At 56.7% G+C, this 25,019-nt stretch overlaps 1 protein-coding gene across 9 annotated transcripts in view; it reads right to left on the bottom strand.

Annotated features, from left to right (window-relative positions):
• MYO18A (myosin XVIIIA) overlaps positions 1-25,019 on the bottom strand; it is a 108,774-nt gene that overhangs the window by 42,186 nt on the left and 41,569 nt on the right. For 4 of the 9 annotated variants that reach the window (XM_058560207.1, XM_058560213.1, XM_058560206.1 and 1 more), the window contains exons 3-21: positions 19,633-19,668; positions 17,428-17,515; positions 17,118-17,224; positions 16,825-17,001; positions 16,141-16,354; positions 15,749-15,891; positions 15,023-15,123; positions 14,115-14,178; positions 13,752-13,896; positions 13,390-13,410; positions 11,404-11,580; positions 11,093-11,183; positions 10,608-10,800; positions 9,675-9,761; positions 7,114-7,255; positions 6,800-6,959; positions 5,828-6,014; positions 5,261-5,504; positions 2,689-2,798 (exon numbers count right to left, since the gene is read on the bottom strand). In XM_058560207.1, the coding sequence (XP_058416190.1) occupies positions 2,689-2,798; positions 5,261-5,504; positions 5,828-6,014; positions 6,800-6,959; positions 7,114-7,255; positions 9,675-9,761; positions 10,608-10,800; positions 11,093-11,183; positions 11,404-11,580; positions 13,390-13,410; positions 13,752-13,896; positions 14,115-14,178; positions 15,023-15,123; positions 15,749-15,891; positions 16,141-16,354; positions 16,825-17,001; positions 17,118-17,224; positions 17,428-17,515; positions 19,633-19,668 (2,487 nt within the window). Of the gene's footprint in view, positions 1-2,688; positions 2,799-5,260; positions 5,505-5,827; positions 6,015-6,799; positions 6,960-7,113; positions 7,256-9,674; positions 9,762-10,607; positions 10,801-11,092; positions 11,184-11,403; positions 11,581-12,194; positions 12,207-13,389; positions 13,411-13,751; positions 13,897-14,114; positions 14,179-15,022; positions 15,124-15,748; positions 15,892-16,140; positions 16,355-16,824; positions 17,002-17,117; positions 17,225-17,427; positions 17,516-19,524; positions 19,576-19,632; positions 19,669-25,019 lie in introns of those variants that run through there. The other 5 variants (XM_058560209.1, XM_058560214.1, XM_058560215.1 and 2 more) reach the window with 4 other exon arrangements.

Raw genomic sequence — 25,019 nt, 5'->3', positions numbered from 1 at the left:
TGAAGTGCAGGGGGGCCCGGGGGGCAGCTGAGGTGCAACTAGAGAGGTGGGCAGTAGCCAAAGTAGGTGGAGCCCGTGCACTTTGAGAGCCCCTGGAGGGTTCTCTCAGGGAGGAACGTGATCAGATTTGCATTTTACAGAGATCCCACTGCACAGGGGTGGAGGATGGATGGAGACCCCTTCAGGCAGCCACGGCAGTAATCCATAACCCAAAGAGAAGAGGGGGGGGGGGGGAATTGGCAGATGTCGAGGAGACAGAGCCTTGCAGGTGTCGGGGAGGGGTCGAGGAGAGGGAGGAATCCAGGGACACACTGAGGTTTCTGATTTATGTGACAGAATAGATAATGGTGCCATTCTCCAAGATAGGGAATACAAGAGAAAGAGGAGGTTTGGGAGGAGATATAATCAGTCTGGTTTGAATGTGCTGAGTCTGAGGTGCTATAAGGCATACAGGTAGAGAAGTCCAGAGAGCAGCTAGAGAGACATGCTCCAGCATGTCTGGAGCTCAGGAGAGAGGCCTGGGCTAGAGCTATTGATTTGGGAGTCATCAATATATATGCGGTAATTGAAGTGATGGGTGTGAATGAGGTTGCCCGGGAAGAGGGTGTAGAATAGCAAATACACATGGCCAAGGAGAGACTCTTAAAGAGAGAGACCTTTACTTCAGGGGCAAGTGGGAGAAGGGAAGCTCAGTGGGACCGAGGAAGAAAACAGAGACAAGGGGAAAACCAGGATTAGCAGCAAAGAAGCTGAGCAGAGAACGTCTCAAAAAGAACAGAGTTGTCAAGAGAGCCTCATGTTGCCAAGAAGCACAGAAAAGTGCCCATTAGCTCGGGCAACACAGAGGGCATGGGGAGATGAGACCAGGCCCAGGTGTCAGGGATGGGAACCAGGCAGCTCTGGGTGGAGCGATGAATGGCGGCGGGGTGGGGGCAGCAGCAGGAAAGTGAGTATTGACGGTACAGGGCAGGCGAGAGACAGAGGACAGTCCGGCATGAGAGAGGGTTGACGGAAGGCTCCTTTCCCAGAGCAACGCCTGGGGAATGTTTCTGCACTGACAGAAAAGAGCCAGCAGAGAAGGAGAGGCAGAAGGAACAGGAGAGAGAAGAGTTACCAGCGACGGAGCAGGTCTCTAGGGAGACCAAAGGGAATGGGTTCCAAAGTGCAGGAGGAAGGGACTGGACGAGAGGAGGAAGGTGGGGCCTCAATTTTATTAGCATTTGGAGGCAAGGTCAACCGCTGGGAAGATGACCTGGGAAGGCACAGTGGGGGAAGATTTGAGGAGAAAGATGGAGAATGGCATAGCAGGGGAGGAGCTTGGAATGGGGCCAGGTAAGGACGGGGCACATGGAAAACATGCCAGGCCACCCCAAGCGCCCAGTTGAGCCTGGAGACCATGAACCCGTAGGAATTCAAGTCCACATGGTTGTATAATTTCCTCCCACAGTCCTTGGGAGCCCCAAACTGAGGAATGCAGACACACAAAGTCTGGTCCTTCAGGGTGGGAGTTGCGCAGGGCAAGTGCTATGGGACGCTCGGGAGAGCTGAGGGCAATGAAGGCCGAGTCACTGAAGGGTTGGACCACAGCGTTGAGACTGAGAGGAAAAGGAAGTGAAGTCAGAAGGGAACGGACAGAGTAGAGAACACGGAGTGGGGTCCAGAAATGAGAAGTGTTGATGAGTCAAAGAGCAGGTGTCCTGAGAGGAAGAGAGGAGTGAGATGTACAGATGGGAGGCTGTGGTCAGAGAAGGCCACACCAGAATTTACGATTTCAGAGGTGGAGCATTTCCAGGGATGACAAGGTGCTGGGTGTAGCCATGAGTGGAAGGCTGGAATGGAGGTCAAGGGTCAGAGAGAAGGGGGTGTGGGATGGGTCATCTACATCTACACCAAGGTTGCCCAGGAAACTAGTAGGTCCTGGATGGAGAGGACGGAGAGAAGGTCTTTGAGGCCTCCATGAATGTGGGTCTGTGACTCAGGAGGCAAGGGGCAGGGGGCTTCTGCCCCATTTTGCAGAGTACTCTCCCTTTCAGGGAAACCATCCTAAGGTCTGACATGCCTTCAGACTCAGGCTGGGTGCCTGAAGCTAGGGCACAGTGAAGGAAGGTTCCTCTGCTCAAGGAGCCCTTTGGCTCTCTGAGGAGCTGCCTCTGGGGGTCACAATGACAGCCTAGAATGGCAGGGAGACATCCCCTTCTGTAGTCAGGAATTCACTAACTGGGCTGATGAGGGGCATTGGGGCCTTAGGCTCACCTGGCACCAGAGAGGCCTTGCCATATCAATCTTCCTCCTAGGAGGGATGCGTGCCCACCCCTGGACAGCTTCCTGCTGCAGGAGCTAGGCCCCGATGTGGAGGTCAAGGCTGAGGGGCCAGGTGGTACACCCAAAACACTAGTTCTAATCTGCCACCTGGGAGGCTCTTGGATATTGTCTGGCTCACCAGAGAGCAGACGCTCCCTCCTCAGTCCTCCAAAGAGGGTGGCTCTTCGATACAGTCCATGCCTGGGGCTGCCTTCTCCCCACCACCACAGCTTGGCTGCCACGCGCCCCTGTCCTGGCCCTAGTTGGCCAAAACCAGGAGCCTGAGCAAGCGCCAGCCTGGCTCTGTCTAGGGGAGGAAGCGCAGCTGTTTGGAGGGGTCTCCGCAGAGGGAGGAGGGTCTGGTGGGGCTCTGGGGCCCAGACCTACCCGCCTTTCATCCACCACAATGTAGTTGCGCCCGTGTTTCTTGGTCAGGTGTGGGGCCAGGACATCAAAGCGGCGGCGGAACTCAGAAAACACCATGTGGTCAGGGTAACCTAGAGAAAGCAGTCCAGAGCCAGGCCCGTCAGCACCTCACCTGTTCCCAGCACGCCCCAAACGCCACTGGTGCCCAGGCAGCCTGTGGGGAGAGTCACCCGAGGGGAAGGCACTGTTCGGGGAGGAGAGCCTGCGATTGAAGCAGTCCCAGGAAAGAAGAGCGGAAAGGAATGAGGCAGGGACGAGGGACAGGAGGCCGAGAGCACAATTAGGGCTGCCCCACAGCGGGACTGCAAAGTTTAAAAAGGAAGCAGATTCTTTTAGAAGGACGCAAGTCCCTTGTCATTGAGGTGTGCAAACGGGGGATGGCTCACCACCTGGAGGGAATGCTGTGGAGATAAAAGCCTGGATGACCTCTAAGATGCTTCTAGCCCTCCACGTCTATGACTGTTATAACCCAGAGAGAACAGTGTCTTGAGGATAAAATAAGAAAAAAAATAGGGCACGAGAGAGCATGGAGAGGAAAAGTGCATGAACTTGGGGTTGGAATCCTGGTCCTGGCTCTTAGGATCATGTGACCTTGGACGAGTCACTCAACCTCTCTGAGCCTCAGTTTCCTCATCTCTAAATGGCGGGCCTACCACTTATCTCACATGGTAGTCATGGGGCTTAAATGAGAAAATATGTAGAAAGCACGGCTTGGCTCACTTGGTGGGTGTTCAATAAAACACTCCCTTCCTTTCCTCAGTCCGGGAAGCAGGATATCAGAAAGGGCTCCCTTCTTGACCTCGTCTTGACGGTGAGCCCTAGGCCAGGTGACCAAAAGACTTGTAGATTCTCTTTCCCTAAAGAGTGTTGCCTAGAACAGATACTCCCTACTGTCTGGGCTTGAGGTTGGGGTAAGGGTGACTGTCTGGCTTGGAGCAAGGTCAGGATGGTGGAGCAGGAAGTTATCACGAGTCACTCCGAGGACACCAGAGCCCACAGCAGAGGACCAAGAGACCTAGGCCTACAGAATCACAGAATTTCAAACCAAAAAGGGGTCTTAGACCAGATACAATTCATCTTCCAGACGTGGAAACTGAGGCCTGAGAGGTGGAGCAACTGGCTTACTCGAGGTCACAAAAGCTATGGCTAGAGGCAGAACTGGACTCCAAACCCGGGCTCCTGACAGCCGATCGGGGCTTGCTCTGATACACTGGCCTAGCTAGCTCTGGGAAACCCTCCAACTGGGAGATGAGGCTGATGCATGTGCCTGATAATTGAAACAGGAGGCGGGGGCTGCTGAGGGGCCAAGACAAAGTGAGCTATTGATTGTATCTGAATTGCAATTAAATTGATGGGCCGGGATAGCAGGTCCGGACGCCTGGCATCTTAATTAATCATCAGTGCTATCGATGGTGGCTGGGGGCTGGATAGGGGGAGGGGGGCCTGCTGTGGCTGGCCTCATCGATCTGCTTGTTTGAGTAAAGCACATTGATTTTGGTTCAGAGCGGTAACAATCTGGTTTTGAAATAATAAACACCAACTCCATATCAAGACGTGGGGACAGATCGATGATTTATTTAGAGCAGGGCAGGGAGCCTGTTTCCTGACTTTGGCTGCTGAGGAAAAGTGACGGTGCCCATGGGATACCTCAAGCGGACCTGGTTGTGGGGGGATGGCTCCCTGCCTGCTCTTCTAGCTAAGGAAAAAAGGGCAGAAACCTGGCAACTCATAACTTCTCAGGCAAACAAAACCCTACTTGAGAGGAATGAACTCAGAAGCTGGTCTGCCTGGGTCAAATCCCACTCTGCCACTCCCGAGCTGTGTGACCTTGGGCAAGCTACTTAACCTCCCTGAGCCTCAGTCTCCTCATCTGGAGATGATAATAGTACCTACTTGTCATGAGGTGGTTGTGAGGATGAAATGAGTTAACATGTGAGACAGTTTAGAATAGTGCCTGGTTATCGTAAATGCACTACAGATGTTAACTACTGTAACTATCACCCTCCCCGCCCCCTCCTCCAGATGGGCCCATAAAAGGGGTCTGTCTGACCTTTCCTGGGAATTTTAAGTACTTCAGAAAGATTTAGCACCTCATTTCTCATTGGGGAGCTGGCCCAGCCACCTGCCCGCTCTTGGGGGTAGTTATCGCCACCGGGAAGATGGCTCCATGAGGGCACAGGGTCTGCTGCTGTGGGCAGAGCTGACCCGTCCAAACCAAAGAAGGGGGAAGAAGGGAGCTGTGGGAACAGGGCATGTGGGGCAGGAGGGGAGGGGGATGAAGAGGACTGGAATATGGAAGGGAAAAGAGGAAGAGGGGAGTCAGCAGGATGGAAAGAAAAAGAGAAGAGACTGGGCTAGAGAGATGAGGAAAGAGACCCCACAGAGGAGGCACCGGCGCAGAAAAGAGATCTCAGGCCAGTCCAGAGACAGGAGAGGAACAGCATCCCTCTAGCCCCACGGGTCCCATTTGGGAGGTGAGGGGAGTAGGGCTCCAGAAAAGAGAGGCAGGAGTTGAGAGGGAAGGAAGCCCCACCTTGGCGGTACATGCGCATGGCATCAAGCAGGCGGGAGCCTCGGAGCTGGGCACGGAGCAGGGGCACATCCAGCTGCAGGAGCCCCGCCTCGCAATGGTCTCCCGAGGGCAGGTCCAGCTCGCTGCTGCTGCTGACACGGCGGGAGGAGGCGGAACGGGGCTCCCCAGCCCAGCCTTCTGCCACAGGCAGGAAGCAGTGCACGAAATGCAGCTTCGATTTCTTGATGGTGTCAATGAGGGCATCCTGCCAAAAGGGAAGGGACAGCCCTCAGTGGGCTCTGACAGCCCCCCTGTGCCCAGGAGAGAAGGGACTGGTGCCAGCATCTCCACTCCTCACAAGATGGCAGGTGTCACATCACTGGCCAGGACATGCTAAGCCTGGACAACTCTGCTGTCACTAGGCCTGAGTGGCCAGTCAGGCAGCAGTACTGAAAAGAGGACCCACCAGCAGTGATCAAGTCAGAGCAGGATGCTGAGTGGGCCCCAGGTGACCTGAGTGTGCCCAGAATACCCAGGCTACCTGCCAGGGATAAGGAAGGGCCCTGGGGCCTAGGCTGGCACACTCACCACCTGCAGCTTAATCTGGATGCACAGTGACTTCTTCTTGACAGCCGCCATGCCTGTGGTGAAGGTCTTCCGCATGCTGGTGGCTCGGCGTAGTGCCAGCTGCGAGCCTCCCTCCAGGCCTGCAATGGAGCCTGAGAGCACCGTGGCGCTGCCCGCCCGGCCCAGAAACAGGTTGCTGATGATTTTTCTGCCAAAGGTGGGAGGGCAAAGGAGGGAAAGAAGTCACATTCACAGAGAAATAGCAGCCGTCCCTTCTCCCAGCTCCCAGAACACCAAACAACCCCACACCGCCATGGCCAGGGGCCTGGGTTATCTGGGCTGGGGCTGCATGTCCCACACCCTGCAGAGGAACTGCAGAGAAATCTTCAAACAGTAAGAGACAACCAGCATGGGCAGAAGCCGAGGGGTAGACAGCAATTGGACAGAGCGGGGCGATCTGCTCTTCTCCATCAGCAGGGAGGGCAGAGGTGGGGAAGGGGTTTCCAGTGTGGCAGGAGATCAGAGCTCAACATCTTCTAACACACCACATAGTCTCCTCATTACATTTACTGCTCATTATCTGACTCCCCCTACTGGAACGGAAACTCCACATGGGCAGGGGTTTTTGCTTTATTCACTGCTATCTGTCAAGCACCTAGAAGAATCTCTGCCAGGGTAGGTGTCCAATCATTACCTGTTGAATAAATGAATGGATGACAGGGCTTACGTGACTGAGGGGTTTCTAAGGCTATTCTGCCTTCTATGAAGAATGTAGGAGTGTTATTCAAATTTAAAACTATAGGCCCCTCCAACGATGTCTATCCCACCTCTACTCCAGGAGGCCACCCCCAGGCCCTCAAGGCCAACTGATGTTGGCTATTGCCTCTCAGGAAGTAGAGGTTATCTACCCCGCTGGTGAGGGGGCCTCTGAGACCAGAGAGCCCAAAAACAGCCCTGGGGATGGGACATGGGCAGAGTGAGTGGTGTTCTTACTTCTGGGAGTCCTGCAGGAGCCGGGGGGCGTTCTGGGTGGCCGGGTTCTGCTTGGTGTAGCTTAGCCAGCCAGCCACGTTGTACTCCACCCAGTTGGTGCCATGGCTGTGGCCCAGGAGGAAATGGTGTGGTTTGCTGCTGCGCAGGAGGGGGCTTTGGCCTGAGGGTGGGAGAAGCAAGGTTCAGATCACCAGGGCACAGTCCCCAAAAAGCCAAGGGACTCAGTGAGCCCCTGGGGCAGTGCCACCTGGGCCCATATAGGTGGGTCCTCTTGCGAGGAAGCAGACGAGCTGCCCTCTAGGGGTGCCACCTACCTTTTTTGTCACCTTCCTGGGGGCCATAGTAGGAGAAAAGGCGCTCCAGGAGGGCATCCTCCGTGGCCCCTGGCACCAGTGCCTCCTCTTCTAATAGCCACAGCAGGCCCCTCGCCTCGTCCGTGCGGGCTAGCGAGCGGACCTATGGAGAAGCAAAGGAATGCCACCATGTCACACGGAGCTATGGGAAAGGAGCCAGGGCCCCAACCACACACTATAAACATGCTACACACACACACACACACACACACACACACACACACACACACTGCAGCTCCTGCCACTCACTGCCGACACCTTGTAGAGCAGGTGGACAGCAAGGAGAAGGAGGGGCCAGAAAAAGATCAAAGAAACTTTTTTTTTTTTTGTGAGGAAGATCAGCCCTGAGCTAACATCCATGCCAATCCTCCTCTTTTTGCTGAGGAAGACTGGCCCTGGACTAACATCTGTGCCCATCTTCCACCCCTTTATATGGGACGCCGCCCAGCATGGCTTGATAAGCAGTGCATGGGTGCGCGCCCGGGATCCGAACCCCGGGCCGCCAGCAGCGGAGTGCACGCACTTAACCGCTACACCACGGGGCCGGCCCTGAAAGAGATCAGAGAGCAAAGCCCACAGCAAAATATGATTCCTAGAAGTCGTGTCCAAAGTCACCAAAGACTGAGGCTTCTTATTAACCCAAGCCCACGTGCAAAGGCTCTCCTCCATCCTCGGCCTCTCAGAGGTCACAAGGGGCTTGGGTGAACCCCATGCTGCCCTCACCCCCTGGGGATCACCGCCCAGGCAGACGAAACGAGATAAAGCCTGTAAGGCCCTGAGCACAGCGCATGGCCCAAAAGAAGCTCTCAGTAAGTGACAGCTGTGGGGTTAACCCTGGTCCCCTCGAGAGGGGAGAACCCAGAGAGGGCTCAGAGCACTGCAGGTGTGATCACTGCAGGGTCACAAACTCAAGCTCCAAAAGCCACAGACAGGTGACCCTACGGATGTGACAGCCAAAAAGGGCGGAGCTGGGGTGATGGGGAGCAGGTCCCCGTCTAAAGGGAACAGCCAGCACTCAGGTGCCGCCAACTGCTGTCCTGGAAGAATGTTGGCCTGGTGTTGATAAAGCCTCCAGTTTTTCAAGAGAAGGTGGAAATACTGAATTCTGATTTCTAATACCCCATGCAGGCCAAACAAACTAGGCCTGTGGCCACATCTGGTCTGAAGGTGACTTTTCAATGGAATTTCCAAGTCTTCCTTGGGCAAGAAGGCCTGAAGCTTTCCCATGCCCCATTCTGGCCTGGCCTTAAGGGACTGTGGGACAAGAGAAGTGAAAAGTGCCATTTTCCCTCTCTTTGACCCTAGCTGCCTGCATCTCCTCCACACAGCTGCCCAGGGGAGTCGGGGTGATTACCAGGAGGAAGTAGAATGTGGCCAAAGAACGATGAGCAAGTAAGGTCCCAGAGTGGCTAGAGTGGCATGGCAGGAATGAGCAACGAAGCCATTGGATGGGGAGTGGCAGGCTGGGCACTAAGGGGCTCCTGTCCCCAGAGGTGCAGCTGCCCGATGCCAAGGCCCATCAGACAGGGGAGAGCGAAGAAGGGAATGGATGGCCAGACGCCCTCCAAACACACTGTCTGATCCACTGCTGCTCCTAAGCCTTGTGGACTGACTGCTCCATGCGCCCTGAGAATGGCAAAGGCTCTCGAGGGAGGCCACCGTGGGAGCCAGGTGTCGGGAAAAGAAAAGCCAGCTTCCCTGGGGAGATGTGAACTTGGGCACTTTAGGCATTTGTCCCAGGGGGACATTCACTCCCTTGGAGCCCCACCCCTGAGGCTAGGACTTCCCGCAGGGCAGAGGGACAGGGAGGGAAGACTTAAAGCAGAGGAGGGAGATCAGCAGCCCCGCAAAAACGCCAGTTCTCCAATAAAGCACCTCTGTAACTGCCCTAATTGAAGACAATCGACAACGCCAAGTGCTCATCAGGCCAGCCAGTCCCCCAGGCAGCAAGGTGCCAAAACACTGGTACAAAGGGTGACGAAGCCCATGCCCAAGGTTGAAGGGCAAGGGCTCACATCCACACAGCCCCTCCGTGGGTGTTTTATAGCTAGGGACTGTTTCCCTGTTTGGGGGGATTGCTGTCTCCTCGCCCGGCTCTGCTAGGCTGCATCAGTCCTCTTCTCGGGCACAACGGGAGGGAATGACTATGTCCTCTAGGTCCAGTCAGGCCCTCATCACCTAGGAGGAGACACCAGGGCTCCTGGCAGACACCCTTGAGGCTCAGCCAGTTACAGGACAGGGCCTGAGCTGCTAAGAGAGGAGGGACGCCTTCCTGCCTGGCTCAGACACCCAGGGGCTGAGGCTCCCACTGCACCAGGGAAGAAGAAGGTGCCACCTTCCTGGCCAGAATAGGTGAGGGGCAGGCCCACAGCTCTAAAGTGTTTGGTGTCTGGGCCTGACTGCTGGGCCCCCTCAGCCCACAGTGGCACCCTGGCAGCAGCTCATATGAGGAGGGCTTTACTGAGGAAGACGAGTGGGAAAGGAGAGAACAGGCCAGCCCAGGCCCTCACCGGAATTCCTACCAGGGACTGATGCGAGGCTTGGTCCACGGTGGCCACCGAATCATTCATGGCTGGCTCCAAGTCGTCAAACGCCAGCTCGATGTTCTCCTAGGAAGGAAGGCAAAGCGGTTGTGAGCATGGGGCCATGTGTGGGGCATAGCCCTGTGAGCAGGCCAGGAGGGAACGCTGGGGTCAACAAGTCTGACCTTTTGTCCTGAGCAGAAGCTCCCCTCCAGCAGCCCAAATGACAAAGGCTCTCCACCTCCCAAGGCCCCACACTGTATCTCTGGACAGCTAAAATTCCTCTAACCTCCTCTTATACTGAGCTGAAGTCACACATTCCTGTTATTCACATCAGTGGCTTAGGCTATGCAGAGTAAGCCTACTTTCGAGTTCACACAATCATCCTTGAAACACTTGAAGACAACTGACATCTTCTTCCTGAACCTTCTCTCATCCAAGATAAATATCTTCCCCAGTTTGTTTAACTCACCTCCACACTAGGTGGGATTTCCAGATCTCGTCCCATCTGGGACACCCTTCTATTGAGAGGCCCTAAAAATCAATCACCATCTTAATAGATCAGGAGACAGGGAGACGAGGAAGGCCAGGCCTCCACATGTGTTGGCAGGAACTGCATGATGGCAATTCACAGGGCCTAGGCGAGTGCCTTGAAGGAGGGCAAGGAGGGGTTCCCAGGCACCCTGAATGCATCTTCAGCTTCTCAGAGAGCAAACTCTCCACAAAGAAAGAATGCAGCCTGGGGCAGGAAAAGACTCATACTCTAGAGAGTACAGGGGGATAGAATTTAAGAGAGTAAAAGCTGGGAAGGGAGCAGCCAGCGGGGAAGGTGGTGCCTTCCCTCATCCACAGATGCCCTCCCTGAGGGTGCCAGGGCCAGAAGGAGAGGCTGGGGTGGGGAGGGTGGCAGGCAGAGGCAAGGTCAAGTGCTACCTCCTTGTATCTTTCCAACTCCTGCACAAAGGTGCGCTCGTGGAATAGCCTCTGCAGCCGGTCCTGGGCATAGTTGTGGCACAGCTCCTCAAAGGAGGCTCCGCGGGCCGACCCACCCTGCTCAGGGTTCTGGAAGCCTGGAGTGTCCACGATCATCATAGAGCAGAGCGAGTGCTGGCTGGACTTGAGAGCCCTTCACAGGGAGAGCCTGGGTCAGAGCTGGCTAGGGCAGTACCACTGGACAGGCCCCACTGGTCTGCCTCTGGCGTCAGGCAGCCCCACCCTGCCCCAAGCCAAATGCCCATCCCTGCGCAGGTGTCCAGGACTCTGGTGGGAGGATGTGCCCCTCCTCGCCTGCAAGAACAGGGAGCCCTCTGCTGGTGGAGGATGGCTCTACCTCAGCAATCACACAAGCACAGCGGCATCAACTCCACCTTTGTCAGGGCAGGAAGCAGGAGAGCTGCTGGGCCCCGCCTGGCACTCACCTGTTCACCAGGGAGATGAGAAGGGTGAAGAGCTCGCTGTAGAGCCCGGACGCCATGCCTTCTAAGCACTCCAGCGCACTCAGTTTGGGGCCTGTGGGGCAGGAGGATCAGCTCTATTTCCCGCTCCCTGGGAATCCTCACCTGGGTGTGCTCCGTATTCACCTGGGGCCAAGTCAGCATGGGGCCCTGGGGCTGGGCCTCTCCCCTGCTGGAAGCATCTATTCACCCAGCAGTCTTGCCACGCCCAAGACAGCAACGAGCCCTGCGTGAGGCCTCCCAATCACGTTTGCCAGCCAAGGGGCTCAGAGTACCTGTGCCATCTCCCAGGCCACTCTCCTCAGGGCCCTGGCGGAAGGAGGTGGAGCGCTGCAGGGTGCCAGCCTTGTGCTGGTGCTTGAAGATGGCCGAGGAGAGCTCCTCCAGGCTGCAGCCCAATAGGTATGCGGCCTTCTGGGCCCACTCATGGCGGGCAAACTGCTTGCGCCCAGCTATGGGGTAGAAAAAAGGATCTGGCATCTTGGGTCTTCCTCCTTAGGCCATTTGATGACCACTGTGCCCTTTGGCTCCCTCTCCCATAGGACTGGGGAGTGGGCACCTTCTGGAGGAAAAACCAGCCCTGATGACACCAGAAGGGCTTCAGGCAAAACGGGGACAGCCAGCAGCTGCCAGCGCTTCCTGTGTCCCTTGGGGGTGGAGAGAATGAGCAGGTCCTAAAAGACGAGGTAACTCCACAATGCTGCCACCAGAGGGCACCCGTCAGCCGCGAACATTCCTTTTAGGGGGCGTGGCTCCAAGGGTGCCAACTTGGGGAAGGACAGTCTGAGGATGAGCCAGCCCACCCATCATGAGCACAAGAACCGCCTGTGCCTGTGGGGGACATATCAGGAGAGAGTCTTAGTGCCTCCCCCTTCTATGAATGCCTTAGGACGCTCCCTCTTAGCCCCAGGTACCTGCCAGGGGAGATCACAAACACCCACCCATAGCCAACAGTCAGGGGCGAAAAAGCCACAGGAGCAAGTGTACAGCCCCCGCAGACAGACACCTCAGCCAACATGTGTCTAATCACGGCAATTAGAGAAAGCTAACAAGAAACCAGGTTTACCTTCGGCAGCTTCTGTAAGGCAAAGGACCAGCATGCAGCATGCAAAGAAAAACAGCATGTTAGTAAACAGTCATCAACGAGCCTGCCAGGCCCACCGGAAGGGGCCGACGGGGGTGGGGGTTTGTGAGGAAGAGCAGGCGAGAAAACACAACCACATTCAGACTCAGAAACACACACACACACACACATTCACAATCTCAAAGAAGTATGCTTATGGATGTAATCACGCTGACACACACACACATACCGGAAAATACTGGAAGCTCTGAGGAGGTAACAGACCCTGTTCAACAAGGTCCAGGTACTGACATGCCCAGAGCTCTCCACCTGCAGTCAGCACTGAGTAGGGTTATAGGAAACCCGGGCTTGTCACCTCCTCAGAGAACTTCCTTAAGACACACCACACGCCCACCCACCTGCCCGCCCACACAGTCTGGAGACAACTTCTTTAACTCAGAGCCTGCTTCCTCTCAGGCATGGATGCCACCTGCTGGGATCATAAGGAGCCTAACACCCAGATGCCTCTCCCTCCATGCACCCTCCCACCAGTGCTTTCTCACTCCTGATGAACAGCCTGGCGCCCCTCATATCCCAGGGGGAGATGGAGCCAAAGCCCGAAGTGCTGCTCAGAGGCAGCATCACTTTCCCTAAACTGGAGGAGAAAGTGGTGAAGAGGTGCTCAGAGCACCCGCCCATCAGGGTAATCTCAGAGGAAGGCAGCAGAGCTCTGATCCAAGCCAGACCAAGCTCTAGCCATTCAGAAGCCCCCAAGCAAAAGTGCTGAAGCTGCAGCCGAACCGTTACCTCGGTGCCTGCTGCCCCCTAGTGGCCTCCACCCTGACATGCAAGAGGAAGAGACACCTGCTACCAAACCAGTGGGGAGAAGGGACGACTCAGGGAAAACTGGCCTTGGGAAGCCCCAGGAAGCAAGCCCACCCTACCCCACCTAAGCCCCATGGAGGGCATCCCGAGAGGTTCCAGGGGCTGGATGCAAAACTGGTAGAAGCAGCTAGTCCTGGGACTCCAAGAAGCCCCACAACCAGAGGTGCCCTCTCCACCCTCAACTCTGGGGCTTCTGCCAGGCCAGTCCCCTCTGCTATGACAGAACAAGCCCAGCTCCTAGAGAGAGCCAGAGCAAGCACCAAGACGGGGCAAGGTGGCCCCTACAACCCAGGGAGGGGCCAAGGTCAGTTACCCGCTTGCTCCTCGAGGGCCTCTGTCAGGAAGGGAACAAGAAGGAGAGTTATTCTGGGGGGCTACTCCAAGTTAGTGCCTTTCTCTTTCCCCTCAGGCTCCGAACCCCCAGCCCCCTGCTCTTCACAGTGCTCCCAGTCACTGCCATCTAAGTCCATGCCTCAGGCCATCATTGGCAGACATGCTTCCCCAGGTGTTTGGAGCCTTCTGCTCCGATGGGGGGGACTGGGAAGAGGCACAAGCAAAAGAGGCGTGTCTGACAACAGAGGAGTCTATGCTGGGCGAGGACAAACTGGAGTGGGCAGGAGCCCCACAAGCTCTCCCGGGCGACAGGCCAGGCTGTTGGGACCCAGTGCAGGTTACCTTTGGTGGCACCTGCAGCCCCCAGGTGGTAGATGGCAGCTAGGATGAGCCAGCAGGCTTTCTGTTCATCGGGGGAGATGCCCAGCACCTTCATGGCCGTCTGCAGCTTAGTGAACTGCTGAGCCGCCTTCTGCTTCTCCTCAGGCTGCAGGGACAGGCAGGAACACTGGTACTGGAGCTCAGAGGGGCTGTCCCTCCTGGCATACCCCCATGATGCTGGACCCTCAGAGAGGGCAAGGCTAGGGTAGAGCCGCCCAGCTGGAGCCAGGCTCCTGCTTTTTCCATGGGACATCCCATGCCATTTGAGACTTCTCCTACCCCCAAGTCCCAGGGCTGCCAACCCAGTCCCCACGGTCCCCTCACCTTGGCCAGTGGCACAATCCCAAACACATTGTTCTCTGCCAAGTGATTCAAGTGGAGCTCTGTCCTAGGGGTACAAAGGAGGCATCAGCACAGTGCTTGGTCCCCATGCCAAGGCTATCGCCCCACTAGGGTGGAGACAGACTCAGTTTCCAGACTCTGAGTTCTGTCTGCCCATCATGCCCTACTGTCAGGCCAGCTGCTGCCGCCTTTCCTAATTGGCCTGGACGCCTGGTCAGAGCACCAGCCTCCCTAGGATGGGTCACCAGAGAAGCCCTGGTGAGACTGTCCAGCCATACCCCTGGAAGGGAGCAGGGAACCTGCCTGAAGGGCGAGTCCAGCCAGGACAGAGACCATGCCCTCAGTTACAAGAAGAGCTCAAGAGAATAATGCCCTGGGGCTATGTGCTCAGCCTTATCATTTATCCTTTTTTCAGTGAACACAGGCAGCAAGTATGAAGTTCTAAGGGGAAGAGCCTGGCAGAGGAGCCAATATGTGGGCCGGGAGGGCCAGCTTGAAGGGTACCGAAAAAGGCTCAGGCTTTCGGCCCCACTGTGGACTCAAATACCAGCTCAGCCCTGTACTAGCCTTGTGACTGCGGGGAAGGCCCTGACCGCCTGCATCTTGGTGTTTTCCTCTCTAGACCTGGCTTCATGGGTGCAGAGATCCTAGCAAGGCCCTGGGAGCACTGAAGGGTTAGTTGTGCCCCTCACAGATAGCCAGGCCCCTGTGCCCAGGGCCAGGGAGATCCTGCCATTCATCTCGCCACCCCCAGGGCCTAGCTCAGAGCCTAACATGTAGCAGGCATGCAAGAAACAATCAGTGAGGGATGCAATCAAGTGGCAAGATCCAGGAGCCATCAGTGGGCTGGAGCCCAGAGCACCCTCCCTGTTCCCTCTGTCCCATCTCACCTGAGGGTGCCATCCCCACAGGCCAGCAGGTAGTAGAAGATGTTGAATGTGGCCTCACTGGCTGGGCGTCGAGCCACGCGCAGCTTCTCCAGAAGCATCGTCTGTGGCACAGCATGGAGGGTATGGGCAAGGAGGGCAGTGCCAGGTCAAGCTTCTCCCACCCCACACCAGAAAGAACCGGGCCCACGGGAACAAGTGGTTGCATCTTATCCTCAAGATGCTCAACCAGCGGCCAGACCACCTGAGGGTCAAACTTGGGGCAGAAACTAGAGCCGGGGGAAGAAGACAGGCCCCGCTTACGGAGGGGCCCTGCTGCCCTGACCAGCCTCCAGACACAGTCTTCTTGAGGAGCTGGAAACTTTATGGTGAGATATTGCATTCAGCATGGAAGGGAATCAGCCTTGGCTGGGCCTTACTTTACTAACAAGCGAGCCCTCCCTGGGTGAAATCAGCCTGAGAGAAGCTGCTAAATGCAGGGCCAGGACCCCAGCAGTAGGATGAGGCCACCCCAGGATAGGCAGGAAGCTGAGCCAGGCCCCAACCAGGGCAGGAGGTATGGGGGGGGCAGAATGACGAAGGCTCAGGGCACAGCAGGCCAGCCCTGCTGGGCCAGGGTCCATTTTGTTTTCCTGGCAGAATCCCAGGAAAATGAGGCATAGGAGAGATCCTGATTCCCAGGGCATGAAATCAGGGGGCCAGTCTCCTAGCCCCTGAGTGTCCACTCACCTGAATGGAGGCTGAGGCCACCTGGCCAGCTTGGTCAAAGTCCAGGGAGAGGATCTGGGAGAAGCGAGTGGCATTGCCGTTCATGACGGTGGGGCTATTCCCAAATGCTTCCAGGAGGGCGTACAGAGCCTGCCACTTGTCCACTGCAGAAGACAGGCCCAGGGGCTGTCAGGGGCCCCAGAAGCCCACACAGAATGGGAGGCCCAGGCATGGCTGTTCCCCAAGGGCACAAAGGCTCAGAGTTACTCAGATCAGAACTGACCAGGGACAGAGGGGTTTTAAGGACACAGAGAGGCCCGGGAGAAAAAGAGTCGGCACCTAGGAGGGGCCTCCATCCCTGCCCCTTCTTCCCCCACCCCCATTCTAAGTTTTCCCAGTTGTCCCTGCCTCACCAGAAAACACCTTGTTCCCGCTGGTGCCTGTGATGGTGGCTAGGTATTGCACCAGATGCTGGCAGCTGGTGGTCTTGCCACTGCCACTACTGCCCAGGAGGATGATGGACTGGTCCTGACGGCTCATCAGCATTGCCCTGTATGCGGTCTGGGCCACAGCATAGATGTGGGGTGCCATGTCCTCCCGCCGACACCCCTTGAACATGTGCATCACCTTGGGCGGGAGAGGGAAGGAGGTAAGGGTTAGGCTCAGGCCAGCTGCTGCTGCCTTTCCTAATTGTCCTGGATGCCTGGCCAGAGCACCAGCCTCCCTAGGACGGGTCACCAGAGATGCCCTGGTGAGTGTCCAGCCATACCCTTGGAAGGGAGCAGGGAACCACTCAGACACCCCTCACCCCCAAAGGCCACATCTTTCCGGGCATTTCACTCCAGGGAAGCTGTGGGATTCTGAGGCTAAGGCCATGCACGAAAATGCAGATACTAGCCAAGTCCTGGTCTCTGTTAGAGGTTAGGGGGAGGGTCTTTTGTCCCTACCCCTTGAAAGGACTCCTCTTCCCAAGGTCAACTGTGCGAGTGGACAAGAGCCCAGTGGGATGCCAAGGGGAAGGGGCAGAGCAAGGAGGGTGGAGTAGGTAGTGGGTGGGTGGGTGTATGAGGCAGCATGGTAGCCTAGGGGTGCCGCACCTTCTCAGAGTACACAGCAGGGGCCCCACGGGGGCTGAGGACGAGCAGGCTGGGGCCAGCGTACGTGTGTAGCAGGCTAGCGCCATAGCGCTGGCGCAGTGTGTGCAGGACGCTGGACTCGTTGAGGTACACCAGCGAGGCCAGATCTTCTAGACGATCGCAGGAGGGAGCATTAGCCTGTGTGATAGGACAGGGAGGTGGGCACTGAAGAAGCGGAACCTGTCTGCACTGCCAGGGGACAGGCCTGCCCTGCTGAGCCCACCTCCTGTGCCCTCCACCAGCCTCCTGCGAACCTTCTCTACGTCATCCTCATCCACATCCAAGATGGCTCCATCATGGTCTAGCTTCACACGCACCTTGCCCTCAGGCAAGCTGAGCTCCTCGGATTTGAGCTGACTGGCTGTAGGGAGGGGACAGACAGTCAGACACGGGCCTGGAAAGCCTTTGCAACTCTCTTTGGGCCTTTCATGGTCCTGCTTCCTCCCCACTGTATCACCAACCTGTCCTTGCTCACCACCCAGCCCTCATCAGACCCAGAAGGCACACCCAGCCCGGAAACCTGAGAGGCCCAGGCACCTGTACCCTCGGCCTCCCCAGACTCACCCAGTGAGAAACCATCCTTATGGACCAGCCACACCTTCTCTGTCTCATACCAGGCCTCCTCAGTTGCAATCTGCTCTTCTGTCTTCACCTATCAGGGGGAGGGGAAGAATACATAGTCAGACCCTGTTCTGGAAAACAGAGACAAGGAGAGCAGGAGAGAGGGGACACGAGAGGGGAAGGGTTTCCAGATGAGCCACTGGGCAAGGGGGACAGTTGGGTGGCAGACAAAGAACAGGGGACATCAGAGGTGTCAGAGGAAGAAGGTGGGGAAGTCAGGAGGTGGTGGTGGTCCTGAGCAGGCCTGAGGACAAGGACACAGAGCTAGAGACTATGCCAGCCTTGAGGGTCTGGAAGGGTAGGGACACGTGGAGTGCGTGCTCAGGAGGGAGCAGACCCCAGGACAGCAAATCACAGGTTCCACCTGCATCTGCCCTCCTCCCCACCTCCCTGCAGAACCTGTAGGATCAGTATCCTGGGCCCACGCCCCTCACCCCGGGCCACAGCTACTGTGACCTTTCATGCCCGGCTTGTCCCTTCATCCAACTGATAGGCCCTCCTTCACCGAACTGGGAAAGGGCATTTCCCTAAGACCTGAGGAGAGAAGCCACTGCTGAGGACTTTGTAGCGCAAAATGATAAGTGGGTCCTGAGTCCTAGCCTCCACCTGGCCTTCCCCTCCAGAGGATGCTCTCCTGGGCAGGGGGCAGTGTCCAGATGCACATGCCAGGCTTCCTGCTCCTCCTCAGAAGGTGGCAGGTGCACAGAACTATGTGGACATGCTAAGGCCATACAAGGGCATGAAGCAGCATGGCCAGAGATGTGAAGGGGGTGGGGAGGGGCAGCTCTGCTCTGTCAACACAGGAAGAGACTTGTAGGCCACACGAATGGACACCAGAATGGGTATAAAGGGGCTGCGAGGCCCCGGAGGCCCCAGGTGATCGCCAATCAGAAAGAAGCATTCGCAAGCATTGTCAGGGTGTGGGGCTGCCAAACCTGGCAGGAAGACCTGAGCTGGGCAGAAATGGTGCCTGGGGGAGCTGGGCAAACAGGAGAGGGGCCCGGCTTCCATGGTCCATCAGACCCCTTTTGTTGTGAGTAGGTGAAAGGGCAGCAGGGTGATCCAGTGGCTCCTGGCGTGAGGATGGTCACACACACACACACACACACACACACACACACACACACCCATGGCATGGAACAGCCCTCAGCCTAGCCCTACCCCTACACTCTTTGAGGTTCCTCAGCTGTGAGGTGTAATTAGTCTCCTAGAGTCCCTCACCCTCATGAGACCTGAGGCCAAGGTGGAGGCCTTGGGTGAGGGATCAGAAAGGATAAGGAAATATAATAAGAAGTCTTTTCTTTGTCTCATTTCTTGGAGCTGAAAGAAAAAGGGATCTGGGTTCTACTCCCAGGTTGGATTCCGGCTTCAGGTAACTCCCTCTCCCTCGCAGACTGCCCTTCTCAGCTTTAGCGTGAGAAGGCTGGGCTTCACCAGTGGTCCCCAGACTCTGGGAGTCATGACCAGTGAAATGACACTTCAAATAGGAGGATCACTATGGGGCTGTCAACATTTTAAACTTGTTAAGTGAAGACATTAAAAAAAAGGCTAGTTCTTTATATCTGAAGAAATGTAGCCTTATAAAAATAATTACAGTATTTTATTTTTTTCCAAATCATGTGAGACAGGTGAAGCCTTTGTCTTGAACGCACACGTTCTATGGTCAGATGTTTGGAGACTGACGAATAAGGTGACATCAGAGAGTCAGAGCCTATAACTAATTCCCACATCAGCCAGCAGGTGGAGACAGAGAATGCCACATCTTCAGGCCTGGGATGGGGGCGGCAGGGTGGTAGGGATGCAGCCTTTCCAGCTTTCTCTACCCAGAGTGAGCAGAATTGAAACTTCTAGAAACCAAAACTCTGGCCAGGCTCTTGGGCTCCAGTGGCTAAGGACCATGTGCCATAGAGGCCAAACTCGAGTGCTGACAGTCTAGACACTCCCCAAGGGCCTCACACAGAACTGCCCCATTACAAAACTGCCTCCCCTGAGGATCCCTCCAGATACCGGGTGGGAGCCAGAAGGGGAAAGAGGCCTTACACTCCAGCACGAGGCCCGAGCACAGACGCCAGCCCAGGTACAGGCTAGGGGTGGCGCGTAGTCACCGGAGGAAGCGGAGGGCTCCTGAGGGGGGCAGGAGCACCCTACCTGGCTCTGAGCAGGAGAGGCGGCCTCAGGGTCCAGCTACCAGCAGCAAGCAAAGAAGAGAGAGAGAAGAAGAGGAGTGAAGACAAGCAGACCACTGGCATGTCCCCTTCAGCAAGCACCCGGGCCAAGTGGGCGGCACTCTCTGGCTGCCCAAGGAGTGGGGTGGAGGTGGGAAGAGCTTAGTGCCAGGATGCGGGAGCTGGCCTGGGCAGGTGAATTGTGCCCAGTCCAGGAGAGGCCAGACCAGGAAGGAGAGGCCCAGCTTGCTGAAGAGACACTTGTTACCATGAGACTTCTCAGAGAAGATGCTCAGGTAAGTCATTTCCTGTGGCCTGGGCAGGAGTGTGCCACTCTGCCTCTGGCCACAGTCTCTCCTGGGCTGGCCATCCAGTCCACTCTGAATTAGGCTCCTCTTCTGTGTGCCAGGCCAGGCCAGGCCACCTTACCACACCCAGAATCTGCGCCCCCCCGGGGAGCCTCTGGCCTTATCTCCAGGGTACTTCCCAGCCTACCTCCCCTGTAGCCACCACATCCCAGCACAGGGCTGCCCCTGGCCTTCAAACATACACCCACGGGTGCCACTCCCTGTGCCAAGGGTTGCCCTTCAGAGCTGTCATCCCTGCACCTCTCATAGGACAAGACCACCAGCAGCCCCATGTCTAGCATCCCCTCCTCAAACCTCTACTGCACCCCTGCACCACTCCCAGGCAGGCACCCCATGGCAAGTGAAGGCATCACCCCATCCAGGTCCACCTGCCCAATGCACAAGAACCAAGGGACTGTGGGCAGACCCTGTGGCCAGCATTGACCTCTCTGTCTCTGTCTTGTTACTTAAAGGCCTTTCTGGAGAGTAAGGGTAGTCAGCCAGTCCTCGGACCTTGCCCGCTAGAAAGGGGCAAGGAGTTACACGCCCCACCTGGGTTTGGAGAGCCAGGATATCAAAAAAGGGGAGTGTCAGCTCCCTGCCTCGCCACCCATCAGGCCCTGGCACCAAGACACATCCTCCAGGGCAAGAGAACGGGGCCAGGGAAGGGGGCTGGATCCGCAGCCAAGAGGAACCCCTCCCCTGGGCACAGGGCTCTGGGCTCCCTGGAGGAACAGGCCTCACTGTGCTCAGACCCTCCACAGAGCCCTTCTCTCATTCCTTCAAGTGGGTAGCTCCTGGGAGGACCCCCAGGCCTTCCAAAGCCAGGTGCCACCCCCACAGACACACACGGTTTGGCCACCAGCCTCAGGGAAGGCGAGTGCCAGGAGTGTGGAAGTGCACACGAGAGGTGGCATTACAGAAGCTGTGAAGATCCTCTCAAGCCGCTGGTGGGCCTCCTCTGCGGGGGTTAGCCGGACCTCCGGGGCGGCTCCTGCCTAAAGGTTAAACCACCATTAGTCCTGGCCTGGGCATGGTGGGGGCACAGCACACCAAGCTTCTAGCCCACAAAGCCACTGGGACCTGGTGGGTCAGCGGTATAGCATCAGGGAGGCAAGCCAGGCACCCATTTGAGTTTTTGAAGTATCAGATGAGAAAAAAAGAACAGGGGCCTGGGAGTTCTAGGGGTATTTCTTCCACCATCCTAACCATTTCAGCACCAGAATGGCCCTGTTCTCCCACACATCCTCTGGCCCCTGCCCTAGGCCCAGGTGACAGGTGGCTGAACTTCAGATCAGGGCACATCTCAGCCCCCATCTCTACCCTAGTGAGAGACGGAGGGACAGGGAGCCAGAGGGAGGGCAGCTGGCCCAGAAACAGGCACATGACACCCTCTGGCTCCTTAGAGGTTCTTTTCAGGGACTGATAGTTCACCTTATGCCATGCCCATCTGGCCAAAATGCCCCTGCCAACTCCTGTTGCCAGGAGGTCACTTTCTTGATTCAGAGTGAGCCAGGAGGGGTGGGGAAAGCTGCAGCCTGATCCTCTCTAAGTTCTGCAAAGCTCGGGAAGAATGGTATGGGGAGCAGGTGGGTTCTGGGACCTTAGAAACCCCAGGTGGTCGCAGTCAAGGGGGCCTCTAGGGCCTGGAGAACAGGACAGGCCTTTAGGCTGTGCCCTGCCCCCACAGCCCTGTGACCCTCCCCTTCCAGCCAGAAGGAGCATGCAAGAGCACAGAGAAGCAGTAGTGAAACTTGACACCCCCCACACGCACCCCGTGAGGCCTCAGAAAGGTCTACAAAATGGGAAAGCTTGAAGAGAACTGTCCCCAACCCAAGGACCAGCCAAGCAGACATCACCTTCCAAGGGAAGGGGCTAGGCTGATTGTCCTTGGCGCCTCTCAGCCTCCTGTCCCACCCTGAGGGCACTTTGTGGACAGATGGGGCCCCAGATCTAAAGGGGGCCCACTGTGCCCATTTGCCACCCAGGCACAGGGCTCCTCAAGAGTCCTGCTGCCAGAGGAGAGTGCTGGCCAGGCCTGAAGAAGGTAGTGATGGCAATGATGGTATTAATAACCACTGTTATCAGCATCACTATCAACGCTACCATTTATGGAGCACCCACAACACCAGGGCCTGGGCTTGGAACATTCATTACCGGAATCATTTCTGATCTTCACAGCAACCCTTCAAAGCATGTATTATCTATTATTTGTAATTCCAAAATCCAAAAAGCCCCCCAAAACAAAAGATTCTTCTTAACTATTTTGGTGGCAAAACCTGACTGTTTATATTTTATCCCCCTATAGCCTGAACATTCATAGATTTTGCTGTGTAAATATTGATGTGTTTGGTTGCAGGTTACTGCTCATTATGTACACTCTATGATATTCTAAAATACAAAAATTACTAATTTCCGAAATACTTCTGGCCCCAAAGCCTTCAGAGAAGGGATTGTAGACCTGTGTTATCCCCACTTGACAGACGAAGGCTCAGAGATAGGACCTTGCTGAGATCCCACGGTGAATGAGTGGCTGGGGATGTGAACAGAGGCCACCAACTTTAGAAATTCTGTCTTTCTACCCTAGCAGTGATCTGCTGACTCTGATCCTCGACTTGGGATCTGGAGCCTCAAGCTGACGCCACATAGCTAGAGACCAGGCGCCAACTCCCCTCCAAGAGTGTCGAAGAACAGCAGCATGCTGGTTAGCAGGTCCCATCCCAGAGCCCAGGCCACCACAGGCTCTGGCATTCACTTCAGGAAAGCCATGCAGCCCTGTCATGGGCACCTGGCCCCGGGCCCAGCTTCTCAGTCATGCGGGGCTTGTTGAGGAGCCTTGGGGAAGCCGGCTGCGAGGGTGATGAGGGGCGTGGGAAGTTAGTGACACACTCGGTACCTCCTGCTGCACGTCAGGGGCTGGTGACTTGGACTGCTGCAATCCAGTGAGTTTCGACGTCAGGCCAGCGGAGCCTGGGTCCGCCAGCTTTTCCGGTGGGGCTGGAGAGCCTGGCTTCTCTGGGGTTTCAGGCTTGGCTGGGGAGCTGGGCTTCTCTGGGGAGCCTGGTTTCCCCGAGGAGCCAGGCTCCCGGCTGGAGGCCTTTTCCCCCTTCCCAGGAGACTGCCTGCCGCGAGGCTTGTGGTCCTTGCCCCTGCCCCGAGACATCAGGCTCCGCAGGCCCAGGGAGAGCTCATCCTTGGCTGCCTCCTTCTTTGCTTCAGGCTTAGGTGGGACAGAGGGTGCAGGGGGAGCGGGAGGGGGGTGGCGGCTTGAGAGGGGCTTCCTTTTCACCCTTCTTGCCTCGAGCTGGGTGCTCAGGGGATTTGACCCCTCTGCTCGGAGGTTCCTTGGGGCTCCCAGGCTCCTCACCAGGCAGCACCTTGCTCACCACCTTTCTCACTGCGTTCGCCACCCTCTTCCGGGACAGGCCCTGGGCCTCCTCGCCCGGGCCTTCGGCAGAGGCAGCCCCCAGGCCATTCATGGCGAGCATGGGCGCAGGGCTCTTGGTTCTCTGGGAAGTCTCTGAGGGTACAGGGCTGGCGGAAGGCTGAGGACTCCGAGATGGGCCACTGCCGTCCTTTGAGCTGCCCTCTAGCTACAATCACACAGACACAGGTAGACATAAGCATCAGCCCCTGTGTCCCTGCCCATCCCATGCAGAGGAACTAAGAGGTGTGACCTCTCTCCTAGCCCTGGAACAGATCTTACATTCATCCACCAAACAACACATAGCTCCAAGAGGTTTACATCTTCCAGACAGGACAACCGCATCTAAGAGTTTGGCTTCTCTCTCCCACAAAGCACAAGCAGGTACTGCTGTCACCTGCCGTCCACCCACGGGCTTAGCATGCAGCTGTGAGATGCCAGCACTGAGTGCCCGGAGGCCCAGAGTTACTGGCTTTCTGTCAGGGCAGCAACCAAGCCCCAATCCAGGCAGGCCCACTCCCTCACAGCCCAAACACAGCAGAGAGGGAGTGTGGATAGGTCAAACTACCAACTTCCACCATCAGTCCTGGGCCTCACTCCGGGGCTTCCCACCTTTGTGTCTCTGGTCCTTCTATTACCCAGTTTTCTGGGCAGTCAGACCCAGAGCCTGGCCATCCTGACGAAAACAATGGTCAGGGAGCAAGTCCTGGCCTCAAGACACGCCAAGCCTCCTTCCCTGCTCTCTGGTCTGTGGCCACTGCCTACCCTTCACTCACATTCTCAAGGGCTGCAGAAACTCAGTGCTGGACCAGAAAGCTTCCACCTCAGCCTGCTTTCTGCCAATCTCTCTGCAATTTTCCTCCTGCAAACCTCCTAGTTCCCCGAGTGTACATGTGGAATAACAGGAGGAAGAGGAGGCAGCTGCAGCCCACAAAGGGTTAAGCACACAAGTGACCACAGTTTCACTCTGCCCTAGAGCTGGGGCCCTGGCTCAGCCAGGCTCTCAGCCTCTGGGCACCCAGGAGCCAACTGGAGTATGCTGCACAGTCTGCGTGGTGCACCCACCCTTCCCCTAACACTAGTGGGAACTGTCTGCGGTCCCAAGAGACTGCCACTGGGAAAGCCAGGCTGGCTAATGGTAGGGCAGAGCTTCCTGCAAAGCCAGCCACACTGCCTGGAGGGAGCAAGGTCAACCTGGGGGCTCCTTGCTGGTCAGGCAATGCCCTCCCACTAAGCTGTGCTTGAGCTCTCACTTCCCAAAATAATAACCTTGGTTCTAGGGTGCACCTGGGCACTGGGCTTTCTGAGGCGCTGGCTGCCATCTCTGCTTGGATGCAAGAAGATGCTCACAGACTGGGCAGACCTTTGGCGGCCACGTGGAGAGGTTGCCCCATGTCCTGAGCAGAGCTGAGCCAAGCGGCCTCAGCCCGGGCCTCAGCTGCAGGGTGGCCCTGCTGCACGGGTGGGCAGGGGAGGGCTTGAAGATGCTCTTCCTCAACCTCTTGGGCCAAGAGTGCTCAGTGGCATGCCAGGGCACTGCAGAGCTGGCTGTCGGCCCTAGCTGCTGGGTCCTACTCCCCTCTCCTCCCTCTTCTGGCT

This window comes from Diceros bicornis, chromosome 18 (assembly GCF_020826845.1).
Source record: "Diceros bicornis minor isolate mBicDic1 chromosome 18, mDicBic1.mat.cur, whole genome shotgun sequence".
Taxonomy (NCBI): Eukaryota; Metazoa; Chordata; class Mammalia; order Perissodactyla; family Rhinocerotidae; genus Diceros; species Diceros bicornis.
The sequence above is the reverse complement of the archived record's forward strand: the minus strand, read 5'-3'. Positions and strand labels throughout refer to the sequence as shown.